The following is a 27,902-nucleotide window of genomic DNA, read 5'->3' as shown; positions in this document are numbered from 1 at the left end:
AGACAAGACATAGACATAGACATAGACATAGACATAGACATAGACATAGACATAGACATAGACATAGACATAGACATAGACATAGACATAGACATAGATATAGATATAGATATAGATATAGATATAGATATAGATATAGATATAGATATAGATATAGATATAGATATAGATATAGATATAGATATAGATATAGATATAGATATAGATATAGATATAGATATAGATATAGATATAGATATAGATATAGATATAGATATAGATATAGATATAGATATAGATATAGATATAGATATAGATATAGATATAGATATAGATATAGATATAGATATAGATATAGATATAGATATAGATATAGATATAGATATAGATATAGATATAGATATAGATATAGATATAGATATAGATATAGATATAGATATAGATATAGATATAGATATAGATATAGATATAGATATAGATATAGATATAGATATAGATATAGATATAGATATAGATATAGATATAGATATAGATATAGATATAGATATAGATATAGATATAGATATAGATATAGATATAGATATAGATATAGATATAGATATAGATATAGATATAGATATAGATATAGATATAGATATAGATATAGATATAGATATAGATATAGATATAGATATAGATATAGATATAGATATAGATATAGATATAGATATAGATATAGACATAGACATAGACATAGACATAGACATAGACATAGACATAGACATAGACATAGACATAGACATAGACATAGACATAGACATAGACATAGACATAGACATAGACATAGACATAGACATAGACATAGACATAGACATAGACATAGACATAGACATAGACATAGACATAGACATAGACATAGACATAGACATAGACATAGACATAGACATAGACATAGACATAGACATAGACATAGACATAGACATAGACATAGACATAGACATAGACATAGACATAGACATAGACATAGACATAGACATAGACATAGACATAGACATAGACATAGACATAGACATAGACATAGACATAGACATAGACATAGACATAGACATAGACATAGACATAGACATAGACATAGACATAGACATAGACATAGACATAGACATAGACATAGACATAGACATAGACATAGACATAGACATAGACATAGACATAGACATAGACATAGACATAGACATAGACATAGACATAGACATAGACATAGACATAGACATAGACATAGACATAGACATAGACATAGACATAGACATAGACATAGACATAGACATAGACATAGACATAGACATAGACATAGACATAGACATAGACATAGACATAGACATAGACATAGACATAGACATAGACATAGACATAGACATAGACATAGACATAGACATAGACATAGACATAGACATAGACATAGACATAGACATAGACATAGACATAGACATAGACATAGACATAGACATAGACATAGACATAGACATAGACATAGACATAGACATAGACATAGACATAGACATAGACATAGACATAGACATAGACATAGACATAGACATAGACATAGACATAGACATAGACATAGACATAGACATAGACATAGACATAGACATAGACATAGACATAGACATAGACATAGACATAGACATAGACATAGACATAGACATAGACATAGACATAGACATAGACATAGACATAGACATAGACATAGACATAGACATAGACATAGACATAGACATAGACATAGACATAGACATAGACATAGACATAGACATAGACATAGACATAGACATAGACATAGACATAGACATAGACATAGACATAGACATAGACATAGACATAGACATAGACATAGACATAGACATAGACATAGACATAGACATAGACATAGACATAGACATAGACATAGACATAGACATAGACATAGACATAGACATAGACATAGACATAGACATAGACATAGACATAGACATAGACATAGACATAGACATAGACATAGACATAGACATAGACATAGACATAGACATAGACATAGACATAGACATAGACATAGACATAGACATAGACATAGACATAGACATAGACATAGACATAGACATAGACATAGACATAGACATAGACATAGACATAGACATAGACATAGACATAGACATAGACATAGACATAGACATAGACATAGACATAGACATAGACATAGACATAGACATAGACATAGACATAGACATAGACATAGACATAGACATAGACATAGACATAGACATAGACATAGACATAGACATAGACATAGACATAGACATAGACATAGACATAGACATAGACATAGACATAGACATAGACATAGACATAGACATAGACATAGACATAGACATAGACATAGACATAGATATAGATATAGATATAGATATAGATATAGATATAGATATAGATATAGATATAGATATAGATATAGATATAGATATAGATATAGATATAGATATAGATATAGATATAGATATAGATATAGATATAGATATAGATATAGATATAGATATAGATATAGATATAGATATAGATATAGATATAGATATAGATATAGATATAGATATAGATATAGATATAGATAAAGATATAGACATAGACATAGACATAGACATAGACATAGACATAGATATAGATATAGATATAGATATAGATATAGATATAGATATAGATATAGATATAGATATAGATATAGATATAGATATAGATATAGATATAGATATAGATATAGATATAGATATAGATATAGATATAGATAGATATATATATAATATACTTACACCCACATATACGTATATATAAATGTGTGTTTGTGTGTATATAGCAATTGTGTATTCGTTACCAAAAAATGTTTTATAATATTAAAGCCTTGCGTTCAGTGAAAAGTTAAATTTGAACAAGCCACTACCATTTTAAAAAAGTTTACTGGGATACATTTCAGTTTTTATCTCATCTATATTTTTTTTCCAACCCCAAAAACTCCTGGCATGTTTAGCCGGCTGTCACGTGATTAGTTTACTCTTGGTTTGATAGAGGTTTGTTGAGTGTCCTCTGGGTTATACGGTGATCGTTGTACCCACGTCTGCTGTAGTTCCCGCTTGCTCGTATGTCAAGGTACCAGGGTAAGACTGTACCAGGGTAAGACTGTACCAAGGTAAGATTCTACCAATATATTACTGTACCCAGATTTGAATGTACCGAGATACGACTGTGCCAAGTTATGAATGTACCACTGTACCAATATACGATTGTGTCATGGCACGGCTGTACCAATATATCACTGTAACACTGTACCACGATATGGCTGTACCAAGATGCCACTGTACCAACATTCGACTGTACCATGATACGACTGTACCAACATACCACTGTACCAACATACGACTGTACCAACATACGACTGTACCAACAGACAACTGTACCGATGTATAAAGGTTTTTTGACACAGCAGCTCAACAGAAACAAGACCTGCCATTTTGTCACCAAGCCTAAAATCGTCCAATCAAATGTAAGAGTCTATTTTCATCTCAGTAACGTGTCAAATTTTCCAAGGAAAGAAAAATGTTATACCAGATATAATGAGGTAGAAACGCATTTAAATGTATATATGTATGTGTGTGTATGCATATGTGTGTGTATGTGTGTGTATGTATGTTTGTGTGTGTGTGTGTATGTATGTGTGTGTGTGCGTGTGTCTGTTCTTACTTAACAAACAAAACGAAATGACGTGTAGAGTGATAAAACGGTTTCCTTTTATTTTAGACTTCACTTTCATACATTTAAATGACAGCAGTAAAAAAAAAATTTCATCCAATCACATCGTCCCGTGGAACAGTTTCAACCAATCAGATCTTCTCCTGGGCCCGACCAAAGCGCATGTACTGGCTCCGCTTGACCTCGTCCCGTTTGCCGAACCTGGGGTAGGAGCTTCTGCTGGGCTCGCGGGCGTAGCGGCCGTACCCGTCGTCAGAGAGGTCAGAGGTCAGCTTCTCCATGTCCTCGAGCAGGTAGGCGCCGTCGTTGTTTCTGCCGAACCTGGGGGGAGGGGGGGGTCGTTAGTTCGTTTCACAGGGGGAGGGGTACAGTTGATATATCTTTACACAAGCGGGGTAGGTGGTGTAGGAGGTCAAAAGGAAAGTATATGCTAGGAATCTAGTATAATATATTCTCTCTTCTTCTTCGTTCTTAATTTTAGTGTTGGAAGGGATCCCCACCAACAAAATTAAGTATACGTGTCAACTGGTTATGCGCCATTGCTTTTTTTTTTTTTCGATTTGCTTCCGTAGCCTTTGTCCAACCTAGAACAAACTACAAGGCAGCAGTTGTTTGATTTTGGAGTTGTCTCTCCTAGAAAAGTGGCTGTCCCCAGCTAACGAGCCTTATCTGCCCGAGGGTTCGAACTCGAGACTTTTCGGTTTAGCAACCATGAGCTTTACCGACTCGATCACGTCGAACCCTATAGTATAATATGAATTAATTGTTTTGTGTCATAATTTGTCATTTTAAGTTTTTAACAATGCTGCAATATAGTGTTGTCTTTCCTGTGCGAGAATTCGCGAAAAACGACTTTAAACGTTGCCTAATGGCGACTTTCATGACCTAAAGAAATCATACTTCCTCATGACTGCTAGCTAATCCTGCCTGATGATTTGTTTCGATCTAGCTTTAACCACACCTCCATGCCACAAGTCACCCCGCCTACCTTTAACCACACCTCCATGCCACAAGTCACCCCGCCTACCTTTAACCACACCTCCATGCCACAAGTCACCCCGCCTACCTTTAACCACACCTCCATGCCACAAGTCACCCCACCTACCTTTAACCACACCTCCATGCCACAAGTCACCCCGCCTACCTTTAACCACACCTTCATGCCACAAGTCACCCCGCTTACCTTTAACCACACCTCCATGCCACAAGTCACCCCGCTTACCTTTAACCACACCTCCATGCCACAAGTCACCCCGCTTACCTTTAACTACACCTCCATGCCACAAGTCACCCCGCTTACCTTTAACCACACCTCCATGCCACAAGTCACCCCGCCTACCTTTAACCACACCTCCATGCCACAAGTCATCCCGCTTACCTTTAACCACACCTCCATGCCACAAGTCACCCCGCCTACCTTTAACCACACCTCCATGCCACAAGTCACCCCGCTTACCTTTAACCACACCTCCATGCCACAAGTCACCCCGCCTACCTTTAACCACACCTCCATGCCACAAGTCACCCCGCCTACCTTTAACCACACCTCCATGCCACAAGTCACCCCGCCTACCTTTAACCACACCTCCATGCCACAAGTCACCCCGCCTACCTTTAACCACACCTCCATGCCACAAGTCACCCCGCCTACCTTTAACCACACCTCCATGCCACAAGTCACCCCGCCTACCTTTAACCACACCTCCATGCCACAAGTCACCCCGCCTACCTTTAACCACACCTCCATGCCACAAGTCACCCCGCCTACCTTTAACCACACCTCCATGCCACAAGTCACCCCGCCTACCTTTAACCACACCTCCATGCCACAAGTCACCCCGCCTACCTTTAACCACACCTCCATGCCACATGTCACTTCGCCTACCTTTAACCACACCCTCGACTATTTGCTTCTTGTCGTATGACAAACGGCTAGTCATTAGCACGTGTCATAAGTCTCCCTGTGAATTTAATCCATTGCTACCCTATGTCGCATTCGCCGTTTGCTACCCCATCTGATTATGATATTATCCGTGGATGATCCGTTTCTTAATTGTCAATCAGCGGTCAATTATTTTCTTGAGTCAACAAGACTTTCATCAACCTACCTTGTGTAACCTTAGCCTCGTTACCCAGTGTCACCTTGACCTAGTAACCTCGTATCACCTTGACCTAGTTGCTATGTGTCACCTTAAGCTAGTAACCCCGTGTCCCCTTGGCCTCGTTACACCATTCCACTTTGACCTAATTACCTCGTGTAACCTTAACCTAATTACATCTTGTCACCTTGACCTACTTACCTCATGTACGGCTTAGCCCTGATCTCCCGCACGTCCACCTCCATGAGGGCCTTGTCGTCTGCCACCGACGACTTGAGTTCTGCTGAAGATCTTTTTTCCAGCGCGGGCTCGTCGTGTGGCATGACGTCAGCAGACCGCCTTTTGCGGCTCGGTTTCACGGCTTCGTCTGCGCTGACTCTGGTGAGGAGCAGACGATATTAGATGCAGAAGATATTAGATGCAGAAGATATTAGATGCAGAAGATATTAGATGCAGAAGATATTAGATGCAGAAGATATTAGATGCAGAAGATATTAGATGCAGAAGATATTAGATGCAGAAGATATTAGATGCAGAAGATATTAGATGCAGAAGATATTAGTTGCAGAAGATATTAGTTGCACACGATATTAGATGCACACGACATTAAACACAGCAGACGGCAACAGATTCAGAGCAGAAGGCAAAGAGACATAGCAGACTACATTAAATAAAGAGCAGACGGTAAGAGATTCATAGCAGATGGCATAAAATACAGAGCAGAAGTCACCAGACATGGAGCTGACGCCATTAGGTAGAGACATTTCATCAATTGTCGAATTTAATGAAAGGCTTAAATATTGTTCACTTTTTAACTAATGTTAACTAATAACAACTTAATGCTATCAATTGAGACTGACGTAAACAATGACCTAATGCCATCAACTGACCTAGACAATGACCTAATACCGTCTACTTACCTAGACAATGACCTATTGCCATCAATTGAGACTGACCTAAGCAATGACCTAATGCCATCAACTGACCTAGACAATGACCTAATACCACCAGGTGATACTAACCTAGACAATGACCTAATGCCATCAACTGACCTAGACAATGACCTAATGCCATCAACTGACCTGGAGAGAATCTCCTCCTCAATCTCTGCCCGACCGTCTGATGAACTCTTCCCAAACCTTAGAAAAGGGTCTCCTCGTCCGAATCGAATGAAGGGGTCACCTCTCCCAAATCTCAGGTAGGGTTCGTTTCTCCCAAATCTCAGGTAGGGGTCATTTCGTCCGAATCTGATGTAAGGGTCACTTCTCCCGAACCTGATAAAAGGATCACCCCTAGTGACTCGACTTGAATCACGTTTGCCGAATCTGATGAATGGATCGCCTCGCCCGAATCTGATGAATGGGTCACCACGGCCAAACCTCAAGAACGGGTCACCTCTACCGAATCTTAAAAACGGGTCACCGCGGCCGAATCTGATGAAAGGGTCACCACGCAGCGTCCGGTCTAGAAGGTCACCGTCCTGTGAATCTGATTGGTCGAATGGAAGTAACTCTTTCTTGTCCAGTTCATCTGCATAAATTAAAATATTTAAAAATAGAATTTTTTAAAAAATTATTTCCTTTTGTTCTGTTGGGCCATCGAAAGCTTTGTATCATATGCGAGATTTTTATCATTCAATACATAATGATTTTTATTAAAACTTAGCACACCAATGTATTATTGCGAAGAATTTTTTTGGATCAAACATAGCAGCGAGAAGGTGTAATGTACATGTTTGTTGAAAAGTAGTTAGCTCTTGTTTAATGTTGCAACTTTTTTTGTGTGTGTATAGGTTGGGGGAGTAGCTTTGTTGTGTGTAGGGGTGGGGGGAGTAGCTTTGTTGTGTGTAGGGGTGGGGCGAGTAGCTTTGTTGTGTGTAGGGGGGGGGAGTAGCTTTGTTGTGTGTAGAGGTGGGGCGAGTAGCTTTGTTGTGTGCAGAAGTGGGGCGAGTAGCTTTGTGTAGGAGTGGGGCGAGTAGCTTTGTGTAGGAGTGGGGCGAGTAGCTTTGTTTAGGGGTGGGGCGAGTAGCTTTGTGTAGGAGTGGGGGCGAGTAGCTTTGTGTAGGAGTGGGGCGAGTAGATTTGTTGTGTGTAGGGGTGGGGCGAGTAGCTTTGTTGTATGTAGGGGTGGGGCGAGTAGCTTTGTGTAGGAGTGGGGCGAGTAGCTTTGTGTAGCAGTGGGGCGAGTAGCTTTGTTTAGGGGTGGGGCGAGTAGCTTTGTGTAGGAGTGGGGCGAGTAGATTTGTTGTGTGTAGGGGTGGGGCGAGTAGATTTGTTGTGTGTAGGGGTGGGGGGGGAGTAGCTTTGTTGTGTGTAGAGGTGGGACGAGTAGCTTTGTTGTGTGTAGGGGTGGGGCGAGTAGATTTGTTTAGGGGTGGGGCGAGTAGCTTTGTGTAGGAGTGGGGCGAGTAGATTTGTTGTGTGTAGGGGTGGGGCGAGTAGCTTTGTGTAGGAGTGGGGCGAGTAGATTTGTTGTGTGTAGGGGTGGGGGGGAGTAGCTTTGTTGTATGTAGAGGTGGGACGAGTAGCTTTGTTGTGTGTAGGGGTGGGGCGAGTAGCTTTGTTGTGTGTAGAGGTGGGGCGAGTAGCTTTGTTGTGTGTAGGGGTGGGGCGAGTAGCTTTGTTGTGTATAGGGGTGGGGCGAGTAGATTTGTTGTGTGTAGGGGTGGGGGGAGTAGCTTTGTTGTGTGTAGGGGTGGGGCGAGTAGCTTTGTTGTGTGTAGGGGTGGGGGGAGTAGCTTTGTTGTGTGTAGAGGTGGGGCAAGTAGCTTTGTTGTGTGCAGAAGTGGGGCGAGTAGCTTTGTGTAGGAGTGGGGCGAGTAGCTTTGTGTAGGAGTGGGGCGAGTAGCTTTGTTTAGGGGTGGGGCGAGTAGCTTTGTTTAGGGGTGGGGCGAGTAGCTTTGTGTAGGAGTGGGGGCGAGTAGCTTTGTGTAGGAGTGGCGCGAGTAGATTTGTTGTGTGTAGGGGTGGGGCGAGTAGATTTGTTGTGTGTAGGGGTGGGGGGGAGTAGCTTTGTTGTGTGTAGAGGTGGGACGAGTAGCTTTGTTGTGTGTAGGGGTGGGGCGAGTAGCTTTGTTGTGTGTAGGGGTGGGGCGAGTAGCTTTGTGTAGGTGTGAGGGAGTAGCTTTGTGTAGGTGTGAGCGAGTAGCTTTGTTGTGTGTAGGGGTGGGGCGAGTAGCTTTGTTGTGTGTAGGGGTGGGGCGAGTAGCTTTGTGTAGGTGTGAGGGAGTAGCTTTGTTGTGTATAGGGGTGGGGCAAGTAGCTTTGTTGTGTGTAGAGGTGGGGCGAGTAGCTTTGTTGTGTGTAGGGGTGGGGCGAGTAGCTTTGTGTAGGTGTGAGGGAGTAGCTTTGTTGTGTGTAGATGTGGGTGGAGTAGCCTTAGAATACCAACCCTGTAAGGCGGCATGTTGCTGCTGGTGCTTGCAGTAGTGATCGCTGGTCTGTTGGGTGGTGCTGGCTGCTGGTGCTTGGCTTTCGCAGCTGGTTGATGCTGTAGCTGGCAGTAGGGAGCTGTAGCTGGCATGCTGTTGCTGGAGCTGGCACGGCTATGCTACGGCTGGCGTATCGCAGCTGGTGCTTGCATAAACAGCTTGGGTTGGCATGTCGCAGCCGGTGTTTTTATTAAAGAGCTGGGACACACACTATGGGGAAACACACATTGCTGTACGGCGTCAGGAAGTGTTTAAATCTTGTTTGGCAATCTGGACAACGAACTGATTCTAGTAAGGGACTGATTCTAATAATGGGCAGATTCTGACATAGGGCTGATTCTGATAAGGAACTGATTCTGATAAGGGGCTGATTCTGATAAGGGGCTGATTCTGATAAGGGGCTGATTCTGATAAGGGACCGATTCTAACAATGGGCAGATTCTGACGGATTATTCAGATTGTGATAAAAGAACTAATTCTGATAATAGGACTTATTCTGATGGACAGATTCTGATAAAGAAATGAATCTGGCAAATGCCTAACTTGCTTTTTAGTCAGCTTTAGGTTTAAACTAAAACTTAATTAGCAGTGAAAGTCTACCAGAAATTATTTTTTACCTGTTGACTGCGATGTTTTAAGAAAGAGTTCAAGTCAGTTAATAAAGGTTTAAGTAACCTTCCCTTACATAAAAGTCATTAAGTCTATCATTGTTTGCCTCCATAGCATTAAGTGTTAGGGCTGCTATAGTTCTACAATCAGTACAAAACAAAGTCGGTATCTCATGTTATACAGGTGAGTAGTGTATTTACATCTTTTCTCAAAGCGACTGACAAAAAACGAAAATGCTAATGTTACTATCCTATACATTTTGTGTCCGTGTTTCTATTGTTAGATTTAGCTTATGTTGATGAATGTATGACAGGTTTATATTTAGCTACCGTGTCTAGCGTTTGTATTGGTCAATATATGGTCTGAATGCCAGTTTACATCATATACATGTGTATGGTTACTTGATTGCTAGTGTAGATCTATGGATACCTTGTATGGGCCACAAAAAATGCTGGGTAGTTTCAGAATTTAAGGGGACGTCAGGTTTGAAAAGGGAACTTTACTTACTTTACTTATCATGATTTAAAGCAATTAATGGTACTCTCTATACGAAAGAATTTCCGTGAACATTTTCTTTGAACCCAGCTGAAGCAGGAACTGAAATTCAAACAGTCTGACTTATGACACAGACGTAACAAATGATCAGACGTCAGCCACAATGGAAGGATGTCTGAAACCAGATGTGCCCACGGCAATATTTTGTGGGACCATTACGTTAATGACTAACCACAAACAAAATTACTTTTTTTTAAATAATACGAAAACTAATAGGCTATTTTTTTTCTAAAACATTTTTCATTGTATTCATTTATAGACAATTCTGTGACTATTAAGGAGTTATACAACTTAATTTATTTGGGGCATATTGGAGCAATACTACACTGTACTTCATTAGGGGCAATTAAGGGAAAATCTACACAGTATTTTTGCAGCGGGATTCGTAATTTTGTTCAAGCAAAAGAATCGTGAAATAGAATGATCGCTTTAAAACTATGACAGTACAATGTACATTAGCCTTTATTTCTCAAAACAGACCAAAGACGTGTTTCATTGTAAATAACAAAATTTTATTTCAAATAATTTTTTTGTATATCACCGTTACCCCAGCCAATCGAGTACACAGCACTAAGCTAACCTGGCTAATGACCTCCATCACTGCTCAAATGTGCGCCTAATCTGGATCATAATTTGCATGAGATTTGTAGTCACGACTGTTGGATTTTATTGAATGAGAACATTTCGTTTGAAAAAAATTAATTTAATATTTAAAAATACGCGGGCATTCTGGTTCATGCTCGCTACCCTGGCTAGGTGGCTACCCTGGCTAGGTGGCTACCCTGGCTAGGTGGCTACCCTGGCTAGGTGGCTACCCTATGGCTACATTGCTACCAGAACGAGCATTAAGACTGGACTTGGCTTGACTCTGCTGACCGCGATTCTCGCTTACCAAACCTCATAAACCTCTTCTCCTGCCCGTCTTTGCCGAACCTCATAAACCTCTTCCCGAACCTCATAAACCTCTTCACCGCTTCCTCGTCGGTGTCGCCGTCGGATTCGTTATAAAACACGTCGTCGTCGTTATCCTCCTCGCCGCCGTAACTCCGACCGAACCGCATGAAACGCTTCTCCGGGTCGCGGCCAAATCGCATGAACCTTTTACCAAACCTCATGAACCTTTTCCCGAACCTCATAAACCTCTTCTCCTCCTCCTCGTCGCCTCTTCCGAACCTCATGAACTTTTTATCGACCTCGATTTCCGACGGCTCTCGTTTCTCTAATTCTTTATTCTCGTTTTCCGCGATGGGTTCGGCGGATCTTTGTGCTCGGTGCGCTTGCTCGGCATTTTCCGTCACGACCGCAGACCTCCGCTTCCGGTAGACGGGCTCTTCTGATTGGAGGATTACATCCCGGAGGTATTCGTCAACATCCGGTTGTTCCGACCGGCCGAACCGCAGGAATCGCTTGTCCTGGTAGGGCTGGTACCCCCCGCGCCCGATTCTGTAGAACTGCCGGCTGATTCTGGAGTAGGGCTCTGTGTCTAGCGCCCTACCGAAACGTAAAAATCTTTTGGTCACTGAGGAGAGAGATGAAATAGAGGCTTTAGTTGATGAAATGTAGGCTTAGTTGATGAAATGTAGGCTTAGTTGATGAAATAGAGGCTTTAGTTGGTGAAATAGAGGCTTTAGTTGGTGAAATAGAGGCTTTAGTTGGTGAAATAGAGGCTTTAGTTGGTGAAATAGAGGCTTTAGTTGATGAAATAGAGGCTTTACTTGATGAAATAGAGGCTTTAGTTTGGGAATTGTATGAAAACATGGAGTAATTAGTTGTTGAATTAGATCAGAAAATTAGTTGGTGAATAGCCGCTATATATTTACAACATTTCTGCTGTAAAGACAAAGGATTCCTCCAAATTTTCATATAGGGAAGACTCGCGAAGTGTTTGTATATTTTGTTTCTTTTTTTCAGACGATAAAGGCGTATAAAAGAAATCTTTCGTATAGTTTCGTGTACGACAGTTCTGTGTTTAATCCTAAATCTAAAACTACCCATTTGAGATTTTAAGCATTTTTTTTTACCCATAACTGCGAATACGCTTCGAAATTTGTTCAACTATATCTCATTTTTATTAGAATTTAGGTTATGTTTTTGAAAAAAAAATAACAGAGGTAACTTTTGCTAATTAAATAATGTAATACTTTATTTATTTTAGATAATTAAAAGTTACTAAAAAAATTTATTTTAAAATAATTGAAAATCTTAAAAGCTTTATTATTTTGCAAGACAATGTTAGTTAAATCACATATTTACTTTTCTGGGTCCTTCTGAAATTCGAACATACAAACTGTGTTTTTTAATAAATTGTCCAACAATAACTAATTGTTTAGACACATCTGTCTCGGTGTGTCCATTTTGTTCCGGGTCTAGAACTTACCCCTTTTGAGTCACGTGATCACGGCTCAGCCAATCAGCGTCTTGAAAATTAATTATTCCCTTCCGGTCGTTGCGGGATTAAAAACTAATCAACTAATATAGCTACAAACCTAAAAATAGAAAAATTACTTTTGAATAATTGCGCGGTGATCGCTTGTGTGCTTTGAATATGTAAGCCGCTTGGTGATTGGCTGCGATCGCAAGGGGTTTTGCGCATGCGCAGTACGCTGCGTTAGCCGACATTTTGTTTCTAAAACTAGCGTACATTATTAATATTGGGAATTATACCTATCTTTTAACTTGATTTGTATAAAATTTTCAATTTGAGCTTGTTCTATTCCACATATCAGGTTTATAAGTTCGCATTTTACCTATTTAAGCAATAGCCGCCTCCCGTCTGTATGCAGACTTCGAGACCAATTAATTAAAACTGTATATTCAATGTTTAGCCTGCATTATGTTCTAAGGCTTACATCAATTTTTTTCTTTACATTCAATAAGATGAATCACATAGCTGTTTCTAAATAGCTTAGTGAACAAAAACAAATAACCAAAACTTTACACAAATCTAAAGACGCCAAATTTTCAGATATCTGCTCTATAGAACATACCCCCCCCCCCCCCCCCCCTCCATCTCTTGTGCCTCATTGAGTGTTTAAAAACAAACGAAATTTGCCTAACAAGGACATTTTGAATAACACAAGACACGAGTGGGGAGGGAATGTGCTGGGGGGGGGGGGGGACGACAGCATACAACTCACCAATGTATGGGTAAACAGGTTTCAAATTAATGGGATAAGGGGGTCACGTTTCCATGGGGTAATGACAGCTGGAATGTTCCAGAAGGAGTCGGGGGTGGGGGTGGTGTTTTTGTTGGAGGTCTGGCGTCTGTCGTGTCTGATCTAAAGTCTGGGTGTCTGGACGGGAGTGGGGGGGGGCAGGAGGGATGGGGAGGTGATAGTGAGGTAACTTATATTTGAGGGGGGTCATTGGTTGATGTTAGGGGTCATTGCGGGTCATTGGTTGATGTTAGAGGTCATAAGGGGTCATTGGTTGATGTTAGGGGTCATTAGGGGTCATTGGTTGATGTTAGGGTGTGTTGATATTAGGGTTCATTGGTGAACATCATAGGTCGTAGGTGGTTGTTACAAAGTAAAAATGTGTCGTTATTATGTGTTATATAATGCCATGTTGACATTATAGACTGTCATGTTGACATTATAGACTGTCATGTTGACATTATAGACTGTCATGTTGACATTATAGACTGTCATGTTGACATTATAGACTGTCATGTTGACATTATAGACTGTCATGTTGACATTATAGACTGTCATGTTGACATTATAGACTGTCATGTTGACATTATAGACTGTCATGTTGACATTATAGACTGTTATGTTGACATTATAGACTGTCATGTTGACATTATAGACTGTCATGTTGACATTATAGACTGTCATGTTGACATTATAGACTGTCTTGTTGACATTATAGACTGTCATGTTGACATTATAGACTGTCATGTTGACATTATAGACTGTCATGTTGACATTATAGACTGTCATGTTGACATTATAGACTGTCATGTTGACATTATAGACTGTCATGTTGACATTATAGACTGTCATGTTGACATTATAGACTGTCATGTTGACATTATAGACTGTCATGTTGACATTATAGACTGTCATGTTGACATTATAGACTGTCCTATTGCCCAGACATGATAGAGATGGGAGACTACCATGAAGATAATACTTCATGAAGGGACATAATCCATTTAATGTCAGCCAACGAACATACCCTAGTAAAAAAAATGAGAATAGGCGTGATCCTGTCTGTAATGTTGGGGGGGGGGGGGGGGGGTATAGCTCATTTTATGTGTCTACACAAGGGGTGGGGGGGGGGGGTATGGCTCATTTTATGGGTCTACACAGGGCTTGTGGGGTGCTGTTAAGTCAGGCAGACCTAGACTAAAATAGAACTAGCTAGTTATCGGATTCTGGTCAGTGTGTTTGAGTTAGGGGCATGGGGTGAGAAACGTCTAATAGACAACCTCGACCTCTGACAATGTCATCGGATGTAGGTAGGCATGTATTTCCTGTTTAAAGAAGCATAGATTAAAAGCCCTTTTTATTACTACCTATATATATATATATATATATATATATATATATATATATATATATATATATATATATATATATATATATATGTGTGTGTGTTCAGATGTTCTAAATCTCGGCTTTAGATTTATTTATCGTTCTGTAGTTTCGAATAATGACCATTGGTTTTTTTTTCAATTTACAAACTTTAGGTTTAAAAAAAATAGCTGATAAAAACTTGGTCTACATGGCTAAACTCGAGAAATGGAAGAAAACAAAAGGTGAAAATATTTACATTTGAGGGTATCTAACATGTCAATTAGATGCCTCAATGAGCCACACAACCTAAAACAACCGAAACACAACCTAAAACAACCAAAACACAACCTAAAACAACCGAAAAACAACCTAAAACAACCGAAACACAACCTAAAACAACCGAAAAACAACCTAAAACAACCGAAACACAACCAAAACAACCGAAACACAACCTAAAACAACCGAAACACAACCTAAAACAACCGAAACACAACCTAAAACAACCGAAACACAACCGAAACTAAAATTTTCCATTTTTTTCTGTACGTGAGTAATTCTCCCCCCCCCCCCTCCCCCCTCCATCCCCATCCCTAGAGTCTTACTCAGACGTAACGCGACGCAGAAGGTACATTTACCACTGCATGCCATTATAAGGTCCCTTAACTGTTCATATAAGTAATCTGGAATATTCTAAACCAGACCAGAGCAGCTCCGGAGTACTGTAACCATGGCAACAAACTCTCCAGGGCGCCATCTTGAGTTATACCATTGTATATTTATCAACAAATTCCCCTCAAGTTTATCTTTGTGTCTGTCGTGTGGTTGCTTTCAGTGAGTCTAGGGACTTGCAAAAGACCAATTCTCACGGCTATTTGCATATCTTGTGAAAAACTTCAGTCAGAAAATATTTTTTGTACAAGATTAAGTGTACACAAGTTGTACACAAAGAAAACTTAACATAGCAGTATTGGTTGTAAGTAACCGATACGTCTTAATGATTGGTCCTTTGAGGAACTGCTAATAGTGCCGTCAAAGCGAAGAACCAGCGGCCATCATTCAGGGCATCATTCGGGGCATGGTGCCAGAAAGCGGTTACAAAACTTTGATGACCTGCTAGATCAGATGAACCAATGTGTCTTGAAAATGATTTTTTTTCATGTCAGTTTTGTAACAATATTTTTTTTAATGTGAAGTTTCTCTGTTAAACTGATACAATATAACTGCTGCATAATCGCAATAGGAGAACTAAAGGGCGTTGTTCCGACTAGTTCTTTTAGTCAAATTCGTATTAGCGCGCGATGCTAATTACTAATTATTTCTAACACCCTAATGAGGAGAGCTAACAACTCGGACCCCGTTCTTGTCAGCAAAAGTTAATTATACTGTCTTCAAACATGCTTTAATTTACTTAATTACGAAAATTCGTTCGTATTTCTCCTACCAGTCATCTTAAAAACCAGAAGCTATATTTATCTGCCAATCAGATCACTTCCTACAGTGAGCTTGCATACATATCGCTCATTATAAAAATGAAAACGGAAAGGGCATTAACTCTCGCGCCCCGATAACCTGTCCTTCAAACTGACGTCGCCACGTGTTGCTAGAGTCAGCCATGTTTATTAACCTTTAATTCATAACCTTTACCGGACAAAATTTTAACAAAAATGTAAATTGAATTTATTCTTGTCAGAAATTTGAAGGATTAGTTATATTTTGAAAAATTTCGAAAGTTCATTTTTAATTTTTTAATAAGAAAATTTAAATACTTCATTTCGCCATTTGGAGTTATTTTTTCTAAAAAAAAATTAATGTTGGGGAGTGCAGTGGCGTAGCCAGGATCGTTTCAAGGGGGGGGGGTCTAATTTTTACCCGGGGACAAACTTTCGATTTGCACCCCCCCCTCAAACTTTCGATTTGCACCCCCCCCCTCATACTTTATATATATATACCGAGGAGTCTATGGGGGGATTATGACCCCCCCCTAACCCCCCCCCCCTGCCTACGCCACTGGGGGAGTGTGATTTTAGTCTACGTTCATACTACGTGGCAAACATATTAGAGTGTTGGTATTGTAGGTAGGTGCCCGCGGGTTTTTAACTCTCACCTAGTAGAATATCTCATGGAAAGAATTCGTGCACTGAATTGTGCTTGTCGCATTATCTCCGTGTATCTGTCATCTCTTCCCCCCTCTAATGCTTTTTCTCTCTCACCCTCTCCGTCTCTCTCTATCTCTCTCTCTCTCTCTCTCACCTTCTCCATCTCCATCTCACACTCTCTCACTATATATATATATATATATATATATATATATATACATAAATAAATAAATAAATATATATATATATATATATATATATATATATATATATATATATATATATATATATATATATAATACAATACACTTATGACTTATGTTTGCGATTGGAAGCCTATCTTTATCTGTCAACATGCCTTTCATGTAGTCTATATATTACTTTATCTGCCTATTTATTTGTCAGTCTCTCTGTCCCCAGTATTCTACTGAATATTGTTACATTATCAGGTGATTTACGTGTTAAAAATCGAAGGACCATATCAATAAAATTGTCTGAAATTGAACACCAACCAACACTTAAAGCGGTGATAGGGGGAATAACTCTACACGTAAGCTGTGACATGGGGGATAACTCGCCTGTCTACTCGTCAATCGATACATCGATACGAGCCAATCACCCTGATCAGCCCAGGAGCGGAGTCCCCCTCACGTCGGGGGCCCGGCCCACAGACCACATGCTGAGAGAGATAAGGGCGCCCCTTGTGTAGACGCCCCGTGTGGAGACGCCCCTGTCAGCTGGATGGTGAGCTGAGCCCGCACGTGTAAGACCGCTCACACACGACAAGACAGGGGGACTCTGTGGTGTCTGTAGGGGCTCCAGTCTGCTGAGGTCACTGAGTCCACCCAGCTATAACAGGTACCTGGCTCCATGAGTACACCCAGCTATAACATGTACCTAGCTCCATGAGTCCACCCAGCTATAACATGTACCTAGCTCCATGAGTCCACCCAGCTATAACATGTACCTAGCTCCATGAGTCCACCCAGCTATAACATGTACCTAGCTCCATGAGTCAACTCAGCTATAATAGGTACCTGGATGCATTATGCCACTGAGCCCACCCAGTTGTAATGTGTACCTGGCTCCATGATTCCACCCAAAACTAATTTAAAAGACATTATTATAACAGCAGCTGTATGACATTTTATAAACATCGGCATTGCTGTAGGACATTGTCTTACTGAAGTACTAAGCACTATTTCAGAGACAGAGAAAATGGAGTCCATTATCTGCCGTGACGTCATAGTACGTCCGCGTCTGGCAGCAAGGGAAAATGACATTAGACACTTCGTAGACACATTCGTAGACACATTTGTAGACACATTCGTAGACACATTTGTAGACACATTCGTAGACACATTCGTAGACACATTTGTAGGAACATTTGTAGACACATTTGTAGACACATTTGTAGACACATTTGTAGACACATTTGTAGACACATTCGTAGACACATTTGTAGACACATTTGTAGACACATTTGTAGACACATTCGTAGACACATTTGTAGACACATCCGTAGACACTTTCGTAGACACATTTGTAGACACATTTGTAGACACATTTGTAGACACATTCGTAGACACATTTGTAGACACATTCGTAGACACTTTCGTAGAGACATTTGTAGACACATTTGTAGACACATTTGTAGACACATTTGTAGACACATTTGTAGACACATTCGTAGACACATTCGTAGACACACGCTGGTGAACTTCAGTTTCAAAGTAGGTTAAAACTAGACACTTTGGAGATACAAATGTAGACTCAAAGACTAAACGGATCTAAAAACTGGACAACCACTAGTTAAAACTAGACAAACACTTGTAAAAACTAGGTTAACATTAGTGAAAACTAGACAGAACTAGACTAACACTAGTCAAAGCGAGACAAACTCTAGTCAAAATTAGCCTAACACTTGTAAAAACTAGACCAACAAATCAAAGATAAACAGTTAATCAATCAAAAAATTTCGACCAAAAAGTAATATGACAAATATAGATCTGTCACGAAACCTTTCTAATTTCTATACCTTATATAGATTCACAATTATCTGGTGTTAATGTCATTTTTGATACCTTTGTTTGTCAATGGTCAGAAGATGTTTGGTTATATATGAAAGCTCAACAGATATGTATCTGTATCTGCTGTTTGGGTAACAGAATTGATGGCTAACCATGGAAACATGCAAAAACTTTTAGAATCGTATGCGGAATTATTTTTAACAAATAAAAACTACAGACCTCAACACAATTATGTATTTGCCTTGAATACCACAACACAAACCACCCCAACCAATTATCCCCCCCCCCTCAACTACAGACACACACAACCAGAAACCGTGGTTCCAGAAATATCTCGAGCCACATTTCATTGAGCCATCTTGGAACTTCTGTTTTATCGGCTCTGTCGTCATTATCGACACGACAACAGGACCTCTTACAAAAATGGCAGACATCTCGCTTTATGCTTCTTAATTTTAGGGCAACCACCACATGTAACATGCGACCCTTCGTTATTGTCAGTGAGTATGGGGTTTATAATGGAGGATTAGCATACTGATTTTTTAAATTTTTGGATAGGGTTAAAAATATTCTCACGCACAAAACATACAAAATATAACTCTCTCTCTCTCTATATATATATATATAAATATATATATATATATATATATATATATATATATATATATATATATATATATATATATATATATATGTATATAATCATTTAAACATATATATATTTTTATATATATATATATATATATATATATATATATATATATATATATATATATACATATATATATTTATTTATTTATTTATTTATTTATATATATATATATATTCGTGTACGTTTGTGTGAGTCTGTGTATCTGTGTGTGTTTCCATTGTCCAACACACCAGTTTAAAGACTAACCCTAATCCTTGACCGTGTAGAACATGAAACGAACGGCCTGACAAAGCAAGCTGTGTTATGTAGTCCCACCAGCTCCCCCCAGCTAGAACAACTCCACTCCAAGTTTAAAGACAATACCAGAAGCCGCGCACTAATCTCGTTCAAATCTCGTTCAAATCTCGTTGTGACGCGTCACAACTGAACCAACTTCCGGCACCAACAGAGGCCCCTGGGTCGGGGTTATATCCCCCTGGCTTAGCCCCCTGACCCTACAAAACTCCTCCCACTTTCAACCCGGCTTTAAGCCACTCATCCACCTGCTATAACTGTTAACGGTCCCGATCCCACAATCAATCTGCGGATCAATACAACAGAGCGTAAACTTGTAGGGACTACTTTTGATCTCGGAGGTGTTACAACATCACCTAACTGACCGACCAGCTACTGGACACGAGGGAGCTACTGTCTAGAGTTCCATGGGATACACACGCTTTGCCAGTTTGGCGTTGATGGCGTGTTTCACGATATATTGCTTATTATTGATAATCGACAGTGGATCAATGTCGTCTAGAAATACATCTGACGTTTTTTTTTTATGATACGAACCCTCAAATATTTTGTTTGTCATCTTTCAATGGACATTCTTAGTTTAGTTTATGAAAGGATTTTACATGTGTGTGAATGGTATGCGTGTGTGTATGCGTGCGTGTGTACGCGTGTGTGGGGGGTGGGGGGAGGGTGTGTGTGTGTGTGTGTTCGGGCGTAAGTACGTGTGTGTGTGCCTCTACATGAAGAAATTCCTGACACTAGGAGCGTTGTTTCCCGGCCAGGTTGAGTGAAAAAAAAATGGCTTGTAAAATAAATTGAAGGTGCTACAGTTCCCAGATTAGCAGGATTAAAATGGTGTGGCTGGAATTTATCTTAGCACGCATGGAATCCAAGATCAAATCTCTTCTAGGCGATGATTCTGTCTTGATGAGGATCGTTTTACACACCAAAAAAAAAATATTTTAAATATTTGTTCCCGTCCTGTGAGCAGTGAAAGTTTTTAATTGCCTCGACAAGACCCCCCCCCCTTATAACAATAACCTTTCCATTAGCTGCGAGCACGAGATGGCCAGGTACATGCACGATCACGTGATCTAAACTCCGGACCTTGCCAGGTAGGCTGACGGCTTAAGATGCGGCCGCGGCATTAAACCATTAGATGAACAATCCCATAATGCAGTGCAGACGTCACGTGCTATTTTGTTGCCGGGCTGAGGCGCGTGAGAAGAGTGCGTTAACATTTTTGTTAACTTTTGTTAACTTGTAATTTTTGACACGGGAATGAAGCTCAAGGGCCGTTATCTCGTCTGGAGGTGTAGAGGTGGGGTGGGGTGGGAGGCGTATATGGGGTGGGGGTGGGGGATGGGAGGCGTATTAGGGGTGGGAAATTAAGGGTGTTACGAAGGTTTTATCTTTCAGGCTGAAGTGGGTGTGCGAGTTAAACACTTCAAGTAAATTGTGTGCACGCTACACTCATGCATGCTAATGAACGAAGTTTTTCACACTTAACAGTTTAAAAACAAATGGTAATAACGTTTTAGGGAATTGTTCAATTTACCATCTCTTACGTCGAGTGCCAACTCTATGCGGCTTAGACGTAAAATAGGGGGGTGTAAAAAGCTGGATTTTAACGAAACAAAGTATAAGTCAGCCTTTGTGAAGTTATGAAATTAATGTGATAGTCTAGACGAGAGTTACCGTCCCAATAGACAAAACTTATTCTGTCTGAGGGTTTGAGATCATAACGGGATTTCCATTTTGGAAGTTAGGTTTTGTTTGTGTATAACATAGATGATTAGATAAAAATATACAGCGCAATCAAGCGTGGCGAAAAGCGTTAGCAAGCAGCGTGAGTTCTTTCATTATGGGATATAGGGGCCTACAAGTTGTCTGCTTCACTGCACGTGCTTTGTGCGCGAGCTTTATCGTGCCAGAGTGAGAACATTTAGTGGTTGCATGTGACAAGCATGCGATATATATATATATATATATATATATATATATATATATATATATATATATATATATATATGTGTGTGTATTATATAAGCATGACATACATACACATATATATGTATTTATATTTTTTCTGATATATTATATAGTATATATAATATATCATAATATATTTATATATATATATATATATATATATATATATATATATATATATATATATACATATATAATATATATATATATATATATATATATATATATATATATATATATATATATTCTCATATAGTATATAGTATATAGTATATAGTATATATATATATATATATATATATATATATATATATATATATATATATATATATATATATATATATATATATATCACATATAAAATATATATATAATGTCGTATAGATGGAAAGACTCCCTATTCTATACTAGCACACATTGTCAAGCTATAACGGACAACTGGACACACAGAACTCACTACTGCATAGCTCTGGGTCATCACAGAAGACGTTATCAGCTAGCACACAAGTGGTCAGCCATTTGATGGACAGGAAGGCCAGCAAGGCCACGTGACTCCACGACCTCATGCCCGGCCTGAGGAAGACAAAAACATCAAAAACATGAACTTTACTCAATATCTTTGTGTCATGTTACACGAAACAATGCTCATTTCATCAACATAACAACACAAGTTCATATCATACATTAATGATATGTTAAATTTTCTATAGCTATATTTAAATAATTTTACATAGACCAATCCGAATTATGTAATATACTAGCTGCAAAACTTGTCGGATCACTTGCAAAAAAATTTTTTTTAATCATTTGTTATGTGAGATTCCTAGTTGTCAATGTAAATTCATAAGAATAAAGTTTAATGGAAACACTTTGGAATGAAAAAAATAAACAAATATTTCATCTAATTAAGTACCATTGATTCAATTGCAGACCCATTGATTTATCTTAGCATCTTATTTATGTCGAGTTAGATACAGACAGAATAGCGGGCTTAGCCAATGATTATATTAGCTGCCATGTCCACCCCTTCTTAACACCACAACCTCCCCACTACAACCTCCCCACCACAACCTCACCACAACCTCCCCCCACAACCTCCCCACCACAACCTCCCCACCACAACCTCCCCACCACAACCTCCCAACAACCTCCCCCCACAACCTCCCCACCACAACCTCCCCACCACAACCTCCCCACCACAACCTCCCCACCACAACCTCCCAACAACCTCCCCACCACAACCTCCCCACCACAGCCTCCCCACCACAACCTCCCCACAACAACCTCCCATCAAACCTCCCCACCATAGCAGCTAACCACCACAACCGCCCCACCATAGCAGCTACCCACCACAACCTCCCCACTACAACCTCCCCACCACAACCCCACCATAACCTCCCCACCACAACCTCCCCACCACAACTTCCCCACCACAACCTCCCCACAACCTCCCCACCACAACCTCCCCACCACAACCTCCCCACCACAACTTCCCCACCACAACCTCCCCACAACCTCCCCACCACAACCTCCCCACCACAGCCTCCCCACCACAACCTCCCCACAACAACCTCCCACCACAACCTCCCCACCATAGCAGCTACCCACCACAATCTCCCCACCATAGCAGCTACCCACCCCCACTCTGACCTCCCTAGGTTTCTATCTACAGCTCTATATCGGTGTGATATTTCACCAAATTTATTTCGACGTAGTCTTGAAGATGCTAGAGAGGGACTGTTGGTGTTGGAAGGTAACACAACCAGAGTTTCTTTCTGGAATCACTTTAGGACAGCTTTATAATTTATGTATAAAATGTTTGCTTAAGTGACCCCGGCCCCCCTCCCTTAACCTTGAAGTGTAAAGTGCCCCCCTCCCACCCCCAAACAGGTAAATGTCTGAAAGAAACCCTGGACAAAACGCTACAAAAAACATGTTGGTGTGTCTGCGGGGAGAGAGAGAGAGAGATAAGGAAACTGTTGATCCCATAATGGGGCGCTAATCCAGTTAGACCCCTAAGAAATAACCCTGGGTTAGTTTAGGGTAAAAATTGTTAATAGGGGATTGTCCTACAACACACGACATTGTCCTACAGCACAGGAGATTGTCCTACAGCACAGGGGATTGTCCTACAGCACACGAGATTGTCCTACAGCACACGAGATTGTCCTACAGCACACGAGATTGTCCTACAACACACGAGAATGTCCTACAGCACAGGAGATTGTCCTACAGCACAGGGCATTGTCCTACAGCACAGGGGATTGTCCTACAGCACACGAGATTGTCCTACAGCACACGAGATTGTCCTACAGCACACGAGATTGTCCTACAACACACGACATTGTCCTACAGCACAGGAGATTGTCCTACAGCACAGGGGATTGTCCTACAGCACAGGGGATTGTCCTACAACACTCGAGATTGTCCTACAACACAGGAGATTGTCCTACAGCACAGAAGATTGTCCTACAACACACCAGATTGTCCTACTACACAGTAATTGTCGTATAACACGCAGGGTAAAATATGATATAACATTTTTAGATATAACAATTTTATATTGATTTGTGCTGATCAAAATATGTTTAAACATCAACTTCTATTAATCATGTAGATAAGAAGTTGTAATCAAGTTTTGTTTCAGCTATATTGCAAAGTCTCGCAACTAGCTGATAAATGTGCTAGGTTATTTTCTATGGTACACCCGTAACGGAATTGAAGTCAGAATAAATCGAGTTGCATACAAATGTTATTTGTGTTTTAAAAAACTCAAAAACTGGTCAGACAAGGGCTGATACTCTATCCCAAGCCTCAAGGATTATATTCCTGCATTGTCCTTTGGTTAATTCCCTTGTTGGGTGGGTAGTGTATGGATCACTGCAGACATTTATGTATGTCAAAAGTATAGATGTCTGAATTCTTACTCTCAAAATAAACAATGGCGATATTCAAGACACACACACACTCACGCTCACACACACATATACATATATATATATATATTTATATATATATATATATATATATATATATATATATATATATATATATATATATATATATATATATATATGTGTGTGTGTGTGTGTGTGTGCGTTTGGTGTGTGTGTGGGTGTGGGTGTGGGTGTTTGTGTGTTGGTGGGTGGGTGGGTGGGTGGGTGGGTGGGTGCATGCCTATTTGTGTTTTAAGTGTGTATCTAACAGTTTGATGTCAGCTTCAAAATTCGTCTGGCCATGTGATTTCAGCCTCACTTATTATTGGTAGCAAAGATCATCATCTTTTCCAGTTCATAGGGCAGATGAAGTAGAGTAACTCTGTTGACGTCAGCCAACGAGGGGATAGTGTGGTCAGCATTCTGCCCAGGCGCCTCTCACCGTAAAGTTGAATCATTTCAATCATTCACACCTCACCATAAAGTTGGATGATTTCAATAATTCACATCGCACCATAAAGTTAAATGATTTCAATAATTCACACCTCACCATAAAGTTGAATGATTTCAATAATTCACACGTTACCATAAAGTTGAATGATTTCAATAATTCACACCTCACCATAAAGTTGAATGATTTCAATAATTCACACGTTACCATAAGTTTAATGATTTCAATAATTCACACCTCACCATAAAGTTGAATGATTTCAATAATTCACACGTTACCATAAGTTGAATGATTTCAATAATTCACACGTTACCATAAAGTTGAATGATTTCAATAATTCACACGTTACCATAAAGTTCAACCATTTCAATAATTCACACCTCACTCACGTGATTTATTGACCATTAGGAGTTGTATGATCCACCGAGACAGTAGTTTAGTACAGTCCATTAATGTGGCGAGATAATTAGACGCTGTCTCCATAGAGAGAATTAAGTTACAACGAGGAATAATTGAAACTTTAACACACATCTCTCTCATTCTCTCTCTTTACACACACACATACACACACACATATATATATATATATATATATATATATATATATATATATATATATATATATATATATATATATATACATATATATATATATATATATATATATATATATATATATATATATATATATATATATATATATATATATGTAATACATATACGTCTATTTATATGTATATATTTATCATGTGTGGGGATAAAATGACATGAATACGCTAGACACGCCTTGACTCAGCCTATGCATCTAACATGCAGACAATGTTAATCTTGTCAGGAAAACGAAATAATCTGATAATTGCCAGGATAGCCCTGAAGTTAAATAAACATGTGCTCACCCTTAACTCACGTGCTTTTCGCACATTTAACACAGATATGGACCTTCCTGATTGTGTCCTTATATGGTCCTGCTATTGCCTGCATATGTCCTGGTATTGTCCTTATATGATCCTGTTTTTTTCTGTATGTCACATTACTGTTCTCACATATTTCTCGGGAAAAATCCCAGTGGGCCCCCAGAAAATATGTCGATGGGTCCCCAGGAAAATATATCGGTGGGCCACCCAATGAACGGCGTTGCAATAGTCCTATCAGTGTTTTTATCTTGTTTTTAAATTGTTGGAATTTTACCATTTTACCATTCCTTCATAACAGGGTGTAAAATTGAGATTTTCTGATAGAGGAAAAAAATTGCAAAATGGAAATTTCCGTCTGGGGTTGAGGGCCCTTTTTAAATTTCACGGGCCTCTTGGACACCGCAAGAACAATCCCCCCCCCCCCCCCCCACCTCCATCCTGCCCACATATTCGTCAAATGGTATAATATTCTCCTATTGCTTTGCTATCGTCTCAAGATGATCCTTCGCCTATCCTTATAGGTCCTGCTATGCACACACCAGATCTGAAAGTCTGTTGAATAGACCGACCTACACTAAACCAGCGGACTCACTAACTCTCCCCATAGAACTCAACTAAATGAATTATTGGGAATGCCCGTTGTTCTATTTATAACCAAGATTTGATGTAACGAAAGTTAAATCGATCCTAGCTAAGTGGACGAGATCCCCTTAACGCCGTACGTTTATACACACTAATGTGGCCGCGATAAGTCGCGGGGATGTGTCAAAAACTATTAGCTGGAGTTGTGGGCCTTTGTCCTTGTAAGTTTCGGGTTGTCTAGGGGTATGGTCAGGGTGTTGGATATCACTGGGGTGAGGGGGTTTTATGGTGTGTGGTGTTGGGGCTAGTCTATGAGGGATGGGAAGGGGTTATATGTTGTGTGGGGTTGTTCTATGGAGGATGGGTTATATGGTGTATGATGATGTTGCTAGTTTATGGAGGGGGATGGGTTATATGGTGTATGATGATGTTGCTAGTCTATGGAAGGGATGGGTTATATGGTGTATGATGATGTTGCTAGTCTATGGAGGGGGATGGGTTATATGGTGTATGATGATGTTGCTAGTCTATGGAAGGGATGGGTTATATGGTGTATGATGATGTTGCTAGTCTATGGAAGGGATGGGTTATATGGTGTATGATGATGTTGCTAGTCTATGGAAGGGATGGGTTATATGGTGTATGATGATGTTGCTAGTCTATGGAGGGGGATGAGTTATATGGTGTGTGATGGTGTTGCTAGTCTATGGAGGGGATGGGTTATATGGTGTATGATGATGTTGCTAGTCTGTGGGTGATGGGAAGGGGTTATATGTTGTGTGGGGTTGTTCTTTGGGGGAGGGGTTATATGGTGGGTGATGTTGTTCTATGGGGAAGGGGTTATATGGTGGGTGATGATGTTTTATGGGTGGGTTATATGGTGGGTGATGATGTTTTATGGGGAAGGGGTTATATGGTGGGTGATGATGTTCTATTGTGAAGGGGTTATATGGTGGGTGATGATGTTTTATGGGGAAGGGGTTATATGGTGGGTGATGATGTTTTATGGGTGGGTTATATGGTGGGTGATGATG

The 27,902-nt window shown here is 39.9% G+C and overlaps 1 protein-coding gene across 2 annotated transcripts; it reads right to left on the bottom strand.

The window, feature by feature from the left end:
• Positions 1 to 3,747: 3,747 nt before the first annotated feature.
• LOC131953076 (FMRFamide-related neuropeptides) lies at positions 3,748 to 22,552 on the bottom strand. 2 transcript variants are annotated; one of them, XM_059316103.1, is made up of 5 exons: positions 22,443 to 22,552; positions 11,465 to 11,938; positions 6,908 to 7,289; positions 6,027 to 6,203; positions 3,748 to 4,047 (listed from the first exon to the last, which is right to left on the bottom strand). In XM_059316103.1, exons 1-5 carry the CDS (start codon positions 22,549 to 22,551, stop codon positions 3,858 to 3,860), a joined length of 1,332 nt encoding a protein of 443 aa, XP_059172086.1. In that variant the 5' UTR covers position 22,552; the 3' UTR covers positions 3,748 to 3,857. The 2 variants fall into 2 exon arrangements, with proteins under 2 accessions (XP_059172086.1, XP_059172085.1); XM_059316102.1 differs by lacking the exon at positions 11,465 to 11,938 and having other exon boundaries at positions 6,908 to 7,355.
• Between the last annotated feature and the right edge of the window lie 5,350 nt (positions 22,553 to 27,902).

This window comes from Physella acuta, unplaced genomic scaffold (genome assembly GCF_028476545.2).
Source record: "Physella acuta isolate Inbredline_101_S28 unplaced genomic scaffold, ASM2847654v3 ptg000904l, whole genome shotgun sequence".
Classification (NCBI taxonomy): domain Eukaryota; kingdom Metazoa; phylum Mollusca; class Gastropoda; family Physidae; genus Physella; species Physella acuta.
The sequence above is the reverse complement of the archived record's forward strand: the minus strand, read 5'-3'. Positions and strand labels throughout refer to the sequence as shown.

What these genes read in the sequence shown, in the direction of transcription:
- LOC131953076 (XM_059316103.1), bottom strand. Translation starts at nt 22,551, where the DNA reads ATGAGGTCGTGGAGTCACGTGGCCTTGCTGGCCTTCCTGTCCATCAAA. An exon ending in TGACCCAGAGCTATGCAGTA is followed by an intron (nt 11,939 to 22,442) that starts GTGAGTTCTGTG and finishes CTCTCTCCTCAG; the next exon opens with TGACCAAAAGATTTTTACGT. An exon ending in TTTCATGCGGTTCGGTCGGA is followed by an intron (nt 7,290 to 11,464) that starts GTTACGGCGGCG and finishes GTGACCTTCTAG; the next exon opens with ACCGGACGCTGCGTGGTGAC.